Source organism: Nannospalax galili, unplaced genomic scaffold (assembly GCF_000622305.1).
Source record: "Nannospalax galili isolate Female #2095 unplaced genomic scaffold, S.galili_v1.0 scaffold81, whole genome shotgun sequence".
Lineage (NCBI taxonomy): Eukaryota > Metazoa > Chordata > Mammalia > Rodentia > Spalacidae > Nannospalax > Nannospalax galili.
Genome location: NW_008343965.1, coordinates 3,383 through 19,583, shown reverse-complemented (window position 1 = coordinate 19,583; position 16,201 = coordinate 3,383). Strand labels below are relative to the sequence as shown.

Here is a 16,201-nt window from a genome sequence, read left to right as displayed (position 1 = left end):
TGGATTACTAATTTGATTTTGTCCATATCCATCAGGAGTTGGAAAGAGAGAAGAAATTATGATTACCTCTGAACCTTCTCATGACAGTTTCGTGGTATCCAAAGCTGATAATGTGAAACTAATGCAACTATCTTTGATACAACAAGGGACAGTTGATGGGATTGTGGTGGTAGAGTCTGGTCACTTGACTCTAGAAAACTGCCTGTTAAAATGTGAAGGAACAGGAGTGTGTGTTCTCACCCGGGCTTCACTGACAGTCACAGACAGTGAAATAACTGGCGCCCAGGTACTTCATTTTATAAAAAGTATAGCTTTACATGACTATAGGCACCAACTTGGAGTGATCATAACTTAAAAGATAATAGTTTCTTTGTGTGTGCCATGTGTGTGAATGTGGCATGCTTGTATTATGGAGTGTGTGGAGGTCAGAGGACAGCACTGGGTGTGAGTCCTCACCTTCCATCTTGTTTGAGACAGGCTCTCTATTTTTGTTTTAATTAAATTTTTTTCATTGTTATTATTGGTTGTGTGTGTATGTGCTTGTGAGTGTGTATGACTTGTGTGTGCATGTGTGTGAGTATGTGTGTGAGTACACAGGGCAACTTTCAGTAGGTGGTTTTCCCCTTCTGTGGGCTCTGGAGATTGTTGTTTGCTGCTGCTGCTGGGACTCCCAGGCTAAATGCCCTTCAGCTCTGATTCGCCTATCTCTGTCTCCTATATCACTATAGAAGTGCTAGGATTACAGACACATGCTACTGTGCCTGGTTTTTACATAGGTTCTGAGGATTCAAACTCAGGCTCTCATGTTCGCCTGATAAGTGCTTTATCCACTGAGCCTTCCCCAGTTTCTTGTCCATGGAACTATAATAATTCAACTTAGAAAGTAGGAGACATGGGGCTAGAGAAATGGCTCTGGTTAAGAGAGTGTATTGCTCTTGTAGAGGATCTGACTTGAGTTCAGTTCCCAGCACCAGAACCATCTATATAACTCCAGCTCCAAGAGAGCCAACACCCTCTTCTGGATTTTGCACATACCTACACAGTTGTGAATACTGATAAATCTGTAGACTCCACCTCCCCTAAAAAAATTCTGCAGGCTAAAACATTTTTTTTTTTTCCTGGTCTTTTTGAGACAAGGTTTACCTCAAAATCAGAGATCTGCCTACCTCTGCCTCCCAAGTGCTGTGATTAAAGGCATGTACTGCCAAGCCTGGCCTTAAAGTGTAATTCTTAAAAGTTCTACCAAGTGGAATGGTTTCATGACAACATTTTCATAGGTATGTCAAATAGCGTGGAACTATTCACAAATGTGGGTCATCGTTGTGTGGGGCCTGCTAATTTTCTTCATATTACTCCAATTTTAGTATATATACACCCAAAGTGAGCACTTTAGTTGTAATTCTTTTTTAATTAGAAATCATTGCATGGTGGTGCACGTCTTTAATCCCAGCACTTGGGAGGCAGAGGCAGGCCGCTATCTGTGAGTTCAAGGCCAGCCTGGACTATGTAGTGATTTCAGACCAGCTGTGGCTACAGGGAGACCCTGTCTCTAAAAAGACCAAAAAAAAAAAGAAAAAAAAAAAAAGAAATCTTTGGCCAGGCAAGGTGGTGTCCTGTGATCCCAGCACAGGAAACAGAAGGGTCAGGATTTTAAGGTCATCCTTGGCTACACATGAGTTTGGGTTGTTTTTTGTTTGTTTGTTTGTTTTTTGTCTCTTTGAAACAAGGTCTCCCTGTAGCCCCAGCTGGCCTGGAACTCACTATGTAGACCAGGTTGGCCTGGAACTCACAGAGATCTGCCTGCCTCTGCCTCCTGAGTGCTGAGATCAAAGGCATATGCCACCATGCCTGGATTTGTTGTTTTTTTTTTAATAAATAATATTTATAAACAGAAACGAGTGAAAATCAACATAATATGGAATAAACAGAAATGTCTTTGCTACAATGAGATTTCACTTCAACCCAAAAGACAATACAAGTGATACCAAGAAAATTAAGACCATACAGTCTCTAATTTACCCGCACTGTAGCTCTAATTGCCAGTGCAAGGAGACACTCCTTTACATGCTCACAGTTGCAGTGACATTCAAGTCTGAGGTCTGGGGATGGGAGAAGAGTTAAACTTGTCATTCTCATATCCCTTGCCCAGACAGAGGCCAGCAATGTCAACCAAAACAGCAACTAGAGGGCCTCCTCTAGTAATCGGGTACTACAGGACAGTACATAAGACAGTCTTGGTTGGGGCCCCATAAGAGTCTGAGGGGAGCCTGAGCTACATGAGACCCTGTCTCAAAATCGAACTTAGATATCAGTGTCTAAAAAAAAGGTATCAGGGGCCGGGCATGGTGGCGCTTGCCTTTAATCCCAGCACTTGAGAGGCAAAGGCAGGCGGCCAGAGTTCAAGGCCAGATAATCACTAAAATCATTACGTAGGAAAACTCAGAAAAGGATAAAAAGGAAGAAAATGAACACTTTTTTTTTTTTTTTTTTTTTTTTTTTTTTGAGACAGGGTCTCACTGGCTGGCCTGGAACTCACTATGTAGACCAGGCTGGCCTGGAACTCACAGAGCTCCACCTACCTCTGCCTCCTGAATGCTGGGACTAAAGGTGTGTACCACGATGCCCAGCTAGAATGACATTTTCTTAATTGCCACTAGAGTGAGGAAACCTATGCATCACTGTTCTTAAAGGCATCCTCTATGTATCACTGCATTTAGCTACTAGAGGTTTGCCTTTCTTCTGTAGAACTCATTTGGGTGGAGAGTGAAGAATCTAATGGGCCACATGACCTCAACTTCCTTCTAGGACTAATTCACTAAAATGCATATTCAATTTTCAGTATTAAAGAGGGCTGGCAAGGTAGTTCAGCGGGTAAAGGTGCTTTTGTTAATTTCCTATGATTGCAAGGTCAGTCTGAGTTTTTTAAAAAATACAAGGCAGGGTTGGAGAGATGGCTCAGTGAGTAAAGGCTCTTGCCACCAGCAAGCCAGATGACCAGAATTGAATCCCTGGAACCCTGGGGTAGAAGGAGAGAACTGACTCTTGCAAGCTGTCCTCTGATACACACAATAAGTAAACGTAAAAAAAAAAAAAAAATTTGTGTAGTGTATTAGTTATTTTCCCTGATGCTGTGATAAAATACTCTGATGAGCCAGGCGTGGTGGCACACGCCTTCAACCCCAGCACTCAAGAAGCAGAAGCAGGCAGATCTCAGAGAGTTCAAGGCCAGCCTGGTCTACATAGTGAGTTCCAGGACAGCTGGGGCTACAGGGAGACCCTGTCTCAAAAAAACCAAAAAAAAAAAAAAAAAAAAAACCTCTGATGAAAGCAAATTAAGAAAGGAAGGCTTTGTCTTGGCTTACAGTTGGAGCGTACAGTCCATCATGGCTGGGAAGCCAATGAGTGTGAGGTGGCAGCTGATCACATTGTATCTGCCGTCAGAAAGTAGAATGTGATGACTTCTGGTGTTCCCAGACCTCAGCAGGGAGGGATCCTCTCATCTCATTTAACCTAATCTAGATAATCCCTCAAAGGTGTGCCCAGCAGCTTGTCTCCAGTCAAGTTGGCAATATTACCCATCACATGTATGTTATCCTATATTTTCACATAGTTGCACTCACATTGCTAGTGCAGGATTGTAGTTCAGGCTGTGGATGTATCTCAATGGTAGAGTACTTACCTAACACGTGCAAGGCCTTGGGTTCAATCCACAGCACTAAAAAACAAATTATGGGGCTGGAGAGATGGCTCAGTGATTAAGAGCACTGGCTACTCTTGCAGAGGGCCCAGATTCAATTCCCAGCACCCTCATGGCAGCTAACAATCACCCGTAACTCCAGTTCTGGGGGATCCAACGCCCTCTTCTGACCTCTGTGGGCATTGCATGACATGGGTGCACTTACATACATGCAGGCAATATAATCATACATACAAAAAATTAAAAATAATAAAATATTGAAAAAAGAAAATTTTGGAGAAGGGTTTGTGTGTTTTGTAAATTGTTTTATTTTCTTTTAATTTCAGGGTGCTGGTGTTGAACTGTATCCTGGGAGCATAGCCATTTTGGAAGGGAATGAAATTCATCACTGTAATAACCTCAGAACCAGTGACAGTTCAAAAAGTACCTTAGGTGGAGTTAACATGAAGGTACTATCTTAGTTCTTAAGGTAGAATTGTATGAATTTTTGATACATACAAAAATTGGGAGCCTTTTAAAAATATTTGTGTTTGTGCCTGAGTTTATTCATGTGTATCACATTTGTGCAGGATCCCACAGAGGTCAGTGGAAAGGAGGGCATCAGATCCCCTGGAACTGGAGCTACAGATGATTGTTTGCTGCCATGTGGGTACTGGGAATCGAACCTGGGTCCTCTACAAGAGCACTCTTAACTGCTGAGCCATCTCCAGCCCACTGGCCTTCTTGTTATATAGGACCCAAACCCAGGAAATGGTGATGCCCACTTTTAGGATGCATCTTCTGACCTCAATTAGCCTAATCAGCATAATCCTCCACAAACTGGCCAGAGATTTAATAATCCCTCAGGGGTGTGTCTGGACACTTGCTGTTCTAGATCCTGTCAGATTGGCAATACTATTTTTTTTTCTGCGTGTACTCCTTTTTTTAATTTTTATTTTTTATTGATTTTTTTTGTGTGTGTATTTCATACAGAACATCCCAAACAATCTTATTCATCTTTATACCCGCATCCCAAATGCCACCCTCCTGTAGCCTCCCCACCGCCACCACTGGAGCCCATATATTCTGTCATCCCTGTTACCGTCCACTGTGTTATTGGTGCCCCCAGCCATTACTCAGTGCAAGTCCATCCGCTGAATCTAGCCAGCCTATCTAGAGCTCCTTGTTTTAGGAAGATCAGCTCTTCCTCATCTAACTGTAGTTGGCAACACTATTACAGGTATTAAATTTCCAGTAGTTAATTTAAAATTTTTGTTGTGTTTTAAGTTTGTTTGTTTTCTTTGTTGAGACAGGGTCTCTCTGTAGCCCCAAATGACCTAGAACTCAATATGCAGACTAGACTAGCCTGGTTTTAACAGAGATCCTCTTGCTTCCTGAGTACTAGGATTAAAGGGTACACCATCACAACCGACCTTAAATGGTATTTTTGATTTGTAAAAGAATCATACACATAAGAGAATACAGTTAAATGATACCAAATGAGAATTAAGTTTAGCCCTATACCTCCCCACTCCCCACCTCAGTTACTAGAGATTGCCCTTGTGCATATGAGGTAAGCAGTCTCCCACTGAGCTATGTCCCAAGCCATTGTTTTAATTTTTATTTTGAGACAGTCTCAAATTACCAAGGCTGGCCTGGACTTCCGTCGCCTCCCCAGGCTTGAATTGTAATCCCCCTGCATCAGCCTTCTGAGTCACTGGATCACAGGCTGTGCCACAAGGTCCAGCATAATTTTGAATATGAGAAAGTAGATCAGCTTTGCTCTTATGTAATAGTTTTGCTGATTAGATTTATAATACATTTTGGAAAGTTAAAGAGGCAGTGGGATGAGCAGGTCTGTAATCTTAGCACTAGGGAGACAGACAGGAAGTTCAGGAGTTCAAGATCATCCTCAGCTATATAGTGAGGCCAGCCTGGGTAATATGAGATGCTATCTCAAAACCTGCACACACACAGACACACATGCAGGCACACACACAACACACACAAAGCAGAGAAAATGTTAAGGAACACTTTTGAGGGGCTAGAGAGATGACTCAGCAGTTAAAAGCATTGGTTGCTTTTGCAGAAAACCTGGGTTGGGTTTCAGTGCCTTCACGGCCTCTAATACCCATCCTTAATTCCAGTTCCAGGGGATCCTATGCCCTCTTCTGGTCTCCAAGGGCACCAAGAACACACATGGTGCACTTAAATACATGCAGGCAAAACATACATTCACATAAAATAAAAATAAAAAAGAAACTTTTTTTGGTGTTTTTGAGACAGGGTCTCCCTGTAGCCCCAGCTGGCCTGAATTCGCTATGTAGACCAGGCTAGCCTTGGACTCACAGAGATCTGCTAGCCTTGGCCTCTCAAGTGCTGGGATTAGAGGCATGTGCGACCACACCCTGCCTAGAAAAAAACACTTTTAAGGCAAAGTGCGATGTGTATGTCTATAATGCCAATACTCAAGAGGCTGAGGCTAGAGAATGGTTGTGAATTCCAGGCCAGGCTGGGCTAAATAACATGTAGCAGGCCAGCAAGAGATATATAGTGAGACTTTGTTTTAGAAGTTAGAAAGAAAAAAAACACTTTTAAGGCAAAGTGCGATGTGTATGTCTATAATGCCAATACTCAAGAGGCTGAGGCTAGAGAATGGTTGTGAATTCCAGGCCAGGCTGGGCTAAATAACATGTAGCAGGCCAGCAAGAGATATATAGTGAGACTTTGTTTTAGAAGTTAGAAAGAAAGAAAACAAGGGAGGGAAGGAAAGAGACAGAGGGGGGGAAGGGAGGGAAGTAAGAGTAAGAGGGAGGAGGCCAGTCTGGATACATACAGCAAGACCGTGTCTCAAACAAAACCAGAAACACTTTGTTTTACTTTCAAAGCCATATAAAGTGACTTAAAGATGAACAGTTACCATTCACAGATGAAATGTCTTCCCAGTCCTTTCTGCTTCTATAAAGACCCTCTGTAGGTTTGTGTAGTTAATGTTTTCCATTGATCTCTGAGTTTCAGTTCTTTGTTTTAGGAATATATTTTGTAGTCTCAAACTGATTTTTAAGTTACTTAAAGGCAGAACTGGCTAACTACACCTTCTCTGAAATACTTGGGACCAGGAGTGCTTCCTATTGTGAATAATATCCGAGAGAGGGAATAAAGTTTAAGCCTAAAATTATTTTTTATATATACCCTTTACACATGGTCTAAGGGTAATTTTACACAATACTTAAAATAATTTTGTGGGAAATAAAATTTCATGATGTGGAATTTCATTCCACTTTCATTTGGTACTCAAAAAGTATTATATGTTTAGTCAAGCATGGTGGCAGGCATCTTTAATCCCAGTGCTGTCTGGGAGGCAGAGAATCCAAGCCAGCTGTGGCTACAGGGAAACCCTGTCTCAAAAAGACCCCCCCCCCAAAAAAAACTGGGAATTTCAAATCAGAGATGCCCAATCTGTGCCAGTAGAGTTCCCATCCCACCAATGCCCCAGCCAGCAGGATTTAACATGATCAGATAACTGGTTGACAGTGGTACAGGAGAATATTGTGGGGTCAGTTTTAGAATATCTGATTTATCTTGAAATATTTTTCTGTTAGGTATTTTTTTCAGTTGTTTGAAAATACTAGCTTGCATTAGAACCACTCATACAGAGGCACACCTTAGTAACCAATTTAGTGGGTCTGGAGTGAAGCCTGAGAATTTCTTCTAAGTTCCCAGGAGATGCTGATATTGCTGGTCACACATACTCGAGTCACATCCCTGCTGCTCAGTGACTAGAGTACACCACTGACATCACTTAGTGGTTGGCTAGAACTGCAGAATCATGCTGGGTACGGTGGTGCATGCCTGTAATCAGAGCCCAGAAAGCCAAAGGAAGACTCGGAGGTACATAGCTAAACCCTGTCTTTTAAAAATAAAATCCAACAAAAAACCCCTGTAGAACCTTACCTGGAGCCTTAGCCCGGACTGAATTGTATTAAACACAGTCCCCTTCCATTTCTCCTCTGATGCATTATATTCAAATTAACCTTTTACCTGAGACACACTTGATGTAATTTTTCATTGAGTTTTTACGGATTTCATACAGTATATTTTGATCATATTTGTCCCTTTTATTGCCCCCCCAAGCTGGATTTCATGTACTCTTGTCATGTATGTTAAGGATGTCAAGTTTGTGTCCCCAAATGTCCATATGTGTCCATCCACTGGAGTCTGGTTAACCTACCGCCTGTCACATCTTCAGAGAAAACCAACTCTCCCTCTCAGTAGTTATCCATTGCCAATAGTTCCTCGGCTATGTTCTACGTATTTCTAAGTACTGAGTGACTAATCTTCAAAGTGTTTACTGTAAAGAACATTCTAGCTAAGCAATAACCTGTGCCCACCCCCATTAACTCATGCTATATTCTATTGACCTATTACATTTTTCTGTATCACATCTGAAATTTGTTTTCATGTTTGATCATGTAGATGTCTATAGGTTAATACTGCATTCCCATATGGAAATATTTTTATCAGTTTATGAGAAAACCTGGAAAACAACTTTAAACTTTTTCTCATTAACCATTTATAGTAATATTGATCAATGCAATAAGAAAAATGCATTTGTTTGAAACTGAGTCATGTCACATCACTTTAAAAAAACCTGTTAAGGTGGTACACGCCTTTAGTCCCAGGACTGGGAGGCAAAGGCAGGCAGACCTCTGTGAGTTCCAGGACAGCTGGGACTACAGGGAGACCCTATCTCAAAAAAACACAAACCAAACAAACAAACAAAAAAACCCCACCTCTTTTAAGGCAAAGTCCAGAGTAATTTTGTTATTTTTTTTCTATCAAAATAACTGAAAAGCCAATTTCCACAACTAATTTAACAGGTTCTTCCAGCACCCAAACTGAAGATGACTAATGATCATATTTACAACAATGGCTATGGAGTAAGCACGCTACACCCATCGGAACAGTGTTTTATTGTAGCAGAAGCAGCTCTCAGCAAAGGTGCCTGCCGCTTCAGGAGATAAAAAAGATGACAAGATGCTCTCCAAAGTAATGCAAAACCTGAATGTGGAAATGAACAATAACAAGATTGAAGCATATTTAAAGGGGGATATTCAAATAGTCACCAGTTAAAGCATCTGGATAAGCATTAAAGTTTTACATCTCAGCAATTTAATAAATAATTCTCGTATCTCACAGAAATGGTAGTTTTAAATTCAGATTAAAAAGACAAAACATTTAAATGCTTTCATTGATTCATTTTAACTTTTTTTCGGGTGGGGGGGGTTCTTTTTGCGACAGGGTCTCCCTGTAGCTCCAGCTGTCCTGGTACTCACTATGTAGACCAGGCTGGCCTTGAACTCACAGAGATCCGCCTGCCTCTGCCTCCCAAGTGCTGGGATTAAAGGCGTGCGCCACCAGGCCTGGCCCTTCATTTTAATATTTTAAAAACTGGCTTTTGAAAGATTTTAGTCAAATGCCACAGAATTTAAAGTGCAGTGAGGGGGCTGGGGTGTAGCTCAGTAGGTAAAGTGCTGGCCTAGCAGGCAAAAGCCCTGGGTTCAATTACCAGCACTACATGAACAAGTGCAATAGGACATGCCTGTAATCCCAATACTGAAGAAGCGAAAGCAGGAGGATCAATGAGTTCCTTAGCCTTGGTTAAAAGGGAGTTTCAGATCCTGTTTCAGCCACTAGGGTGCTGGAATTAGAGGCATGCACAGCAAGGTCTGCTACTGATAGGGCTCTAAACTTTTTTTTTTTTTTTTTTTTTCCCGGTCTTTTTTTGAAACAGGGTCTCCCTGTAGCCATAGCTGGTCTGGATTCACTATGGACAAAATAACAAAAACTATCTGGTGTTCTTCGTAGAGTCGTTGGGTTTATTGATTTGAGCTAGTAATCAGAATAAGGTAATATGGTACTATACCAGCACTTAGAGGCAGAAACATGTTAATCTCTTGAGTTCCAGGCCAGCCTGGTCTATATACCAAGTCCCAGGTCACACAGTGAAACCTTGTCGCATATTTTAAAATAAACAGGTGTTTCTTTCCTGACACAAAGGGCAGTAGTTTTACAAAGCAGAACTTAAACTGACCTAAGAGTATAAAATACTTAGGCTGATATATTTATGCCTTCCACTTGTGTTCTATAACCCAAGTGACTTTAAATTATTATATTCTCTTGAACCCGAGTCAGACACATTTTAAGATTTTAAAATATTTTAATTTTGCTTGGCACACACCTTTAATCCCACAGCAGAGGCAGGCTGCTATCTGTGAGTTCAAGGCCAGCCTGGTCTACATATGGTGAGTTCCAGGACAGCTGGGGCTGCTGGGAGACCCTCACAGACAAAAATGTTTGAAAATTTTGCTTGCCTTTTAAGTGAAATGTTGTACAATACCATCAGAGGCCATCAAGTCCCTTAAAAGTTAAAACTGTCAGCTATCATGTGGGAACCAAACCTCGGCCAGTGCTCTAAGCCTCTGAGCCATTCCCTTTTAAAAGGAAAGCAATTCTATATATAGACTATAAGGTCTCATTCATGAAGGGTTGCATGAACTTTTTATGATAGTACCTAGGATTACTCATGGGAACTTTACTAGGATCATTATTTTGAGCAGGGATTTCCTTCCACCCTATTTTTGGCTTCAGAAATAATAGTTGGGTAAAGATCAGTCTTCCAGAATGAGCAAGAATAGCTTTTGTTGTGATCAAACTCACTGATCATCTTCCTTTGTTTTCCTACCATTGGCTAAATATTTTCTCCCAGCTAAACTTCAGACTATAGGATCAGTGGTTTGCTCCCTACATTCATTCTAGCACCTCTAGAGCATGCACAAAGCATTAAGATTTGTTAGAATTTTGAAATTTTCCTCTTCCTCCTTCCCCAACCTTGTAACGAAGCTGCAGTTCCAAAAGATTTCACTGGAAAAACTTAAGGTACCAAAACATCTCTAAGAATTCTAATATAAATTGGTCAAGTATACACCAATCGGCCTTCACAAAACCTTTGTTGCAGACTTCTGTAAGCTTGTTCTTTTTCTTTTTTCATACTGGAAATGGAGGTCAACTGAGGTAACTAAATGACTGGGCAGACTAGTATTACAACAGGACTTCAAGCCAGGTACAATAGGTGTGTCTGTAATCCCAATACTCGGAACTGAGGGAGGATCACTGAAAGTTCAAGACCAACAATTGTTAAATACTGAGACACTGCCTTAAAAAAAAAAAAAAAACTATTTCCAAGGCAATTTATTCTATTAGAAGTCTCCATACAATCCAGTATACTTCCTTTGAAACAGTACCATATAAAAGGCTGGAGAGATGGCTCCGTGGTTAAGAGCACTGACTCGGCTGCTCATGGGGGCTTGGTTCCCAGCACCCACATGCCAGCTAACAACTGACCAAAACTGATTTCAGGGGATCCAACTCTCTTCTGGCCTCTGCTGGGTTTGCTTGGCATAGGTGTACTTGCAGGCAAAACACTCAACACACACACACACACACAAATGTGTGTGTGTGTGTTTGTGTCAATGGCATTGTAGAACTATTTTGAGAACCAGGTGTGAATGGTGACATATGCCCTTTTATCCCAGCATTCTGGAGGTTACTTTATGGCCAACTGGGGCTACAGGAAGACTCTCAGAAACACCAAAATAAAAAACGAGGTAAGACAATCAACTACACAGACCATTTTTAATGTAATACTTTATTTTCTACTGTATTAAATGAAAACCAAGAAAATGTCAAGTTAATTTAAAAGGCAAACCTTTACTCATTAAAGAAAAAATACAAACTGTATGGTGTGATACTTGTATAATAGGTCATATTTTACATTACATAATATAAACAAAATCACTAATCTATATTCTTTGTTGCTTGAAACTACAATGAACTACAGATTAGGTGGAAATTGGGGTTTTTTTTTTTTGGTGCAAATAAACGTCTTGGAAAAAACACATAGCATGCTTCTTAAATGTTATTTTTAACTGTCTATGCATAGGCACTGACATAACAAGAGTCTAATAGCCACCACCGCCTCCTCTTCCTTGTCCAAAATAACCACCCCCATAGTTACCCCTGCCACCCCCTCGCTGGAATCCTCCAGATCCTCTAAAGCCTCCTCCAGATCCCCGGTAGTCTCCACTAGATCCTCTGTAATCTCCACCAAAGTTGCCTCTATAGCCCCCTTGGGAACCTCCTCTGTAGCCTCCACCACCACCTCCGCCATAATTTCCACGGTAAGAGTTGGGGCTAATGCTGTAACCTTCACCACCACCATAGCCGCCTCCACCACCTCCATATCCTCCACTGCCACCTCCATAACCACCACCTCCACCTCCATAGCCTCCTCCACCAACGCCATAACCGCCCCCACCACTTCCAAAGCCTCCACCTCCTCCAAAGCCTCCACCTCTGCCACCACCAAAGCCGCCTCCTCCACTGCCAAAGCCACCACCTCCACTACCAAAACCACCCCCACCACTGCCAAAGCCACCCCCACCACTGCCAAAGCCGCCTCCGAAGCCTCCCCCACCACTTCCAAAGCCGCCTCCAAAGCCTCCCCCACCATAGGCACCACCATATCCTCCGCTACCATATCCCCCACCACCATATCCTCCCCTTCTAAATCCACTTCCATTATCATAACGGGCCATCTTGGGAGGGCGTGGACCATCGCCATACCTAGGAAAAAGCACAAAACTGCCACTTTAGCTGTGTAATACTGGGGACCAATGTTAGACTTTTGTACATGATAAACATTAATTACTGGGTTACTCATAATCCCATTAAAGCAATTTTAGCCAAATAGACCTATGTACACCAAAAGTCACTTTTAGTGCTTTTCACTAGACCCCAAAAAAACAGTATTAGTATTGCTCTAAGTATATGGTTTTATCAAGTATAGGTCATTGAAAAATATCTTTAGCTGAAACTTGAAAAACCCAAACCCACTCTACTTTCCTCAGTTTACATATCGCTTTCTCTGATTTATCCCTACTTTCTTTACTCATGTTAAGGAGCCAGGATTCATACAGTGCATTAATAGGTCAGGCTAAATGATAAGGATCCGTATAACATGATGTTTAGAGGGGGATTATCAAAGCTACAAAGTAATGCTGCAATTTTACAAATGGTGGCGCATGCCATTAATCCCAGCACTCAGGAGGCAGGTGAACCTCAGAGTTCCAGGACAGCTGGGGCTACAGGGAGACCCTGTCTCAGACCAAAAAAAGAAAAACCCCAAATGATTCAACAAATGCCTAAAATGCTGGGGATGGGGGGACTCAGTAAACCTCAATGAGGGCCATATGGGCATATGATTAACATTCAAATATTCCTGTATGGTGTGAGACATAAAGTAAATAAAGTTAACAAGATACCTACCGGACACTTCCAATCATAAGGTTTATACCAGCAGCTGAGGGCCTAGAGATTTGGCGGATCGTGTTTAGCATATGTTCATTTACAGGGTCCAGTTGGCTGATGATATTTGGTTGTTTAGACACTTCAACAACCAGAGCTTCCATGGCTGCCCTGAGAGCTGTGATGCATGCAGCAGCTTCATGGGATATTTGTAGTCTGATCCTAAATAGAAAGAAAAAAAAAAAAAAAATCTATATTAACCTAGAAAAACTTTTTAAAAAGATATATCCTGCTAACTTTGAGGCACTACACAACCAACATTTACTATTCTCCTAAGAAAACACATTAAATAAGACCTTAAGTTAAAGCTATCAAATTTTACTTAATTCACAAGTTAGAAAAATCAAAGTTTAATCCTAAAAAAAAAAAAAAATCTCAAATCTGAAAATTGTTGGGAGGTCACATTTGAACATTCTTACCAGTCATCTACAAACACGATCTGTCCATCAGATTGTACTTTCTTGGAGGCAAAGAGAAGCAACTGTAACGGGGTGACCAAGGTCATGCCTTTAGCAGAGATGGCTCGGGTACGGATCTGCAGATAAAGGAAAACTGTCAAAAACTGCTACATAATTAGTAGTTATACAGTAACAACTTGGAATTTTTCACCTTGGTTACCCTCATACCTTTTCACCAAAAACAAAGAAAGGAGATGGGTACTTCATGTCTTGGCTGCTAAAAGGACAATTCACGGATGATTTGTGGATAAGTGCATTACGACCCTCAGTGGTGAGAATCTTTCGCTTTTCCTTATGATAGCATACGTTGGGGTATACACCAAAGGCCAGTAGAGAGATAACAACATCTAAATTATTATCTGGTCCGGTGTTAGTAAACACTTGTGTCAACAAACAATCTGTAAAGAAAAAAGAAATGTTTTTTAAAAGCAACAACTTGGTAATAACTGGAAAGAGAGACATATGCCTTTAACCCCAGCACTGGGCATGCTAAGGCAGGCAGATCTCGGTGAATTTGAAGCCAGAGCTTATCAGTGAGACCCTATTCCCTACCCACCCATCCCCCAAAAGAATGAGAATTAGGAGAAATGACTCCCCTAAGCCCTCTTCTCAAACAATGCACTTAAACCCACTTATTTCCCAACAAGATAAAAATCAAAGCTATCTGCTTATTCTTAGTCATTACTTGGAAAAAAAAAAAAAAGAGATAAAACAATAAGAGGAAAATCACTAGAATGTGAACTGTTCTCATGCAGAACACTTTAATAATTTTATCACTCAATGAAAATCTGGTATTTTTTCATTGACCAATTCTAGCTTTACAAGCTTTTACTTCTCAATAAATCTATACAAGTAACTGAAATGTCGGTATCAGTTTCATTATAAAATGGGGTAGAAGTTGTACCTCAAGATCATTATAAAGATCCTAATACAAAAAATTATTCTTTCCTCCTTTCCTTAGATTTTAGGAATAAATAATTTGGCTAATTTACAAAAGGTTAACTATTTAGTTCATGACTTTTTAAAACTTAAAATCTTGCTCCATTACTGGCTCTTAAATATTCTGCTTCTGATACAGCATTACAGGTTACAAGGTTTATTTTAGTTGCACACATCAACTGGCATCAGATTCTCAATGTTGGTTGCTTACTAAGTCTCACTGAGTGCTGGGATTGTAAGTGAGTGCCATCATGACCAGCTCAGAAATAAATACATTATAAATGGAAGATGCCTTACCTTCTGGAAAGCCAGAGTTAATCAGAATCTCTTTAAGCTGAACTTTGGCCTCCCAAGTCATTCTTAGTGTAGCCATATTGAGTCGTTTCTGCTCACAAAAACGTATCTCTGCTTCTTCTCCACTCATCCTAAAATAAAACAGAATTCGTTCTCAAAAGCTTAGCAAACTAAAAAGATTACAAACTTGAAGGCAGCTCATTGAATTCTTACAGTCAATTCCACATCAAGCCCATACCTGGCATCATCCCAAGCTTGGAATACCGATAAAAGAGCGACATGATCAGAAAATCTGTTTCCAGCGAAATTCCGATGGATATAGCCCAGCCGCTTTCCTTCACTGATGAAGGGCTCTGGAAAGCAGGTAGCAGCAGAGATGGTACAGACAGCATCTCCCACGCTGAAACAAAGTTAGAGTAAATCATATTCTTATTGCCAGTAGATTTGCAAAGGAAGATCAAAGTCTTTTTATAGGTTAGGATACTGCTTTTATTGGCATTGATACTACAGTGAAAAAAAATTTACATCTTTTAGAACAGGGGAAAATTAATGTCCTGACAGTAATTGCACATTACCATAAACTATGATATAAAACAAGCACTTAACCCCAAGTAGGGCCTCTGCAAACTACCATATATTCCATATAAACCGTTCTGATTTCATGGTTCTGTGTATGTACATGACATTTTTTCAACTTTTTTCTTCTCCCCTCTCTCTACCTTTTATGAAATCCATTCTACCTTTATCAGCAATAAAAAGTACTTACTAGAAAATACATCCCATTATCATCATTTTTCCAAAACGAGGCTCAATGGGGAGTTTAGCCAGGATTCGTCCTAGAGGGGTCAACTCATCATTGGCATCTAATGCATCAAGTTCTGTGGAAGATACATCATTGTGAGTGACAATGTTAATTAAAGCTAGGACAGTACACAAAAGGTTGTCACTATTTGTCAAGGCCAAGTGTGATGTACAATGTCCACAGCCAACAATTCTTTTCTGTCAAAAACAGAAAACCAAATACACACACACACAACACACATATGTGTGTGTGTATATATGTATATATGTATATATATATATATATAAAATACAAAGAAACAGGTAAAAATAGGTTCTTTAGGTTGCTAATCAGAACCACAGCCAAAAACATACTTACAAATAAAAAACGCTATCAGCATTAAGTACAATACACACACACACAACACACATATGTGTGTGTGTATATATGTATATATGTATATATATATATATATAAAATACAAAGAAACAGGTAAAAATAGGTTCTTTAGGTTGCTAATCAGAACCACAGCCAAAAACATACTTACAAATAAAAAACGCTATCAGCATTAAGTACTTACACATCTCCAAATCACCATATTTGGTGATTTTTAGGAAGAAATAAAAT

At 40.5% G+C, this 16,201-nt stretch overlaps 2 protein-coding genes across 2 annotated transcripts in view; one reads left to right on the top strand and one right to left on the bottom strand.

Moving 5' to 3' along the window:
• LOC103739765 (testicular spindle-associated protein SHCBP1L-like) overlaps positions 1 to 8,933 on the top strand; it is a gene marked incomplete at its 5' end in the record, with an annotated part of 10,888 nt that extends 1,955 nt beyond the window's left edge. Inside the window, 4 exon segments of the mRNA XM_008840232.3 lie at positions 36 to 286; positions 4,024 to 4,146; positions 8,557 to 8,682; positions 8,684 to 8,933. Coding sequence (XP_008838454.3) covers positions 36 to 286; positions 4,024 to 4,146; positions 8,557 to 8,682; positions 8,684 to 8,809 — 626 coding nt within the window.
• Positions 8,934 to 11,426: 2,493 nt separating this feature from the next.
• Positions 11,427 to 16,201, bottom strand: part of LOC103739764 (ATP-dependent RNA helicase A) — a gene marked incomplete in the record, with an annotated part of 8,149 nt that continues 3,374 nt past the window's right edge. The window contains 7 exon segments of the mRNA XM_008840231.3: positions 11,427 to 12,361; positions 13,064 to 13,264; positions 13,522 to 13,637; positions 13,729 to 13,958; positions 14,797 to 14,924; positions 15,032 to 15,193; positions 15,560 to 15,671. Coding sequence (XP_008838453.1) covers positions 11,698 to 12,361; positions 13,064 to 13,264; positions 13,522 to 13,637; positions 13,729 to 13,958; positions 14,797 to 14,924; positions 15,032 to 15,193; positions 15,560 to 15,671 — 1,613 coding nt within the window.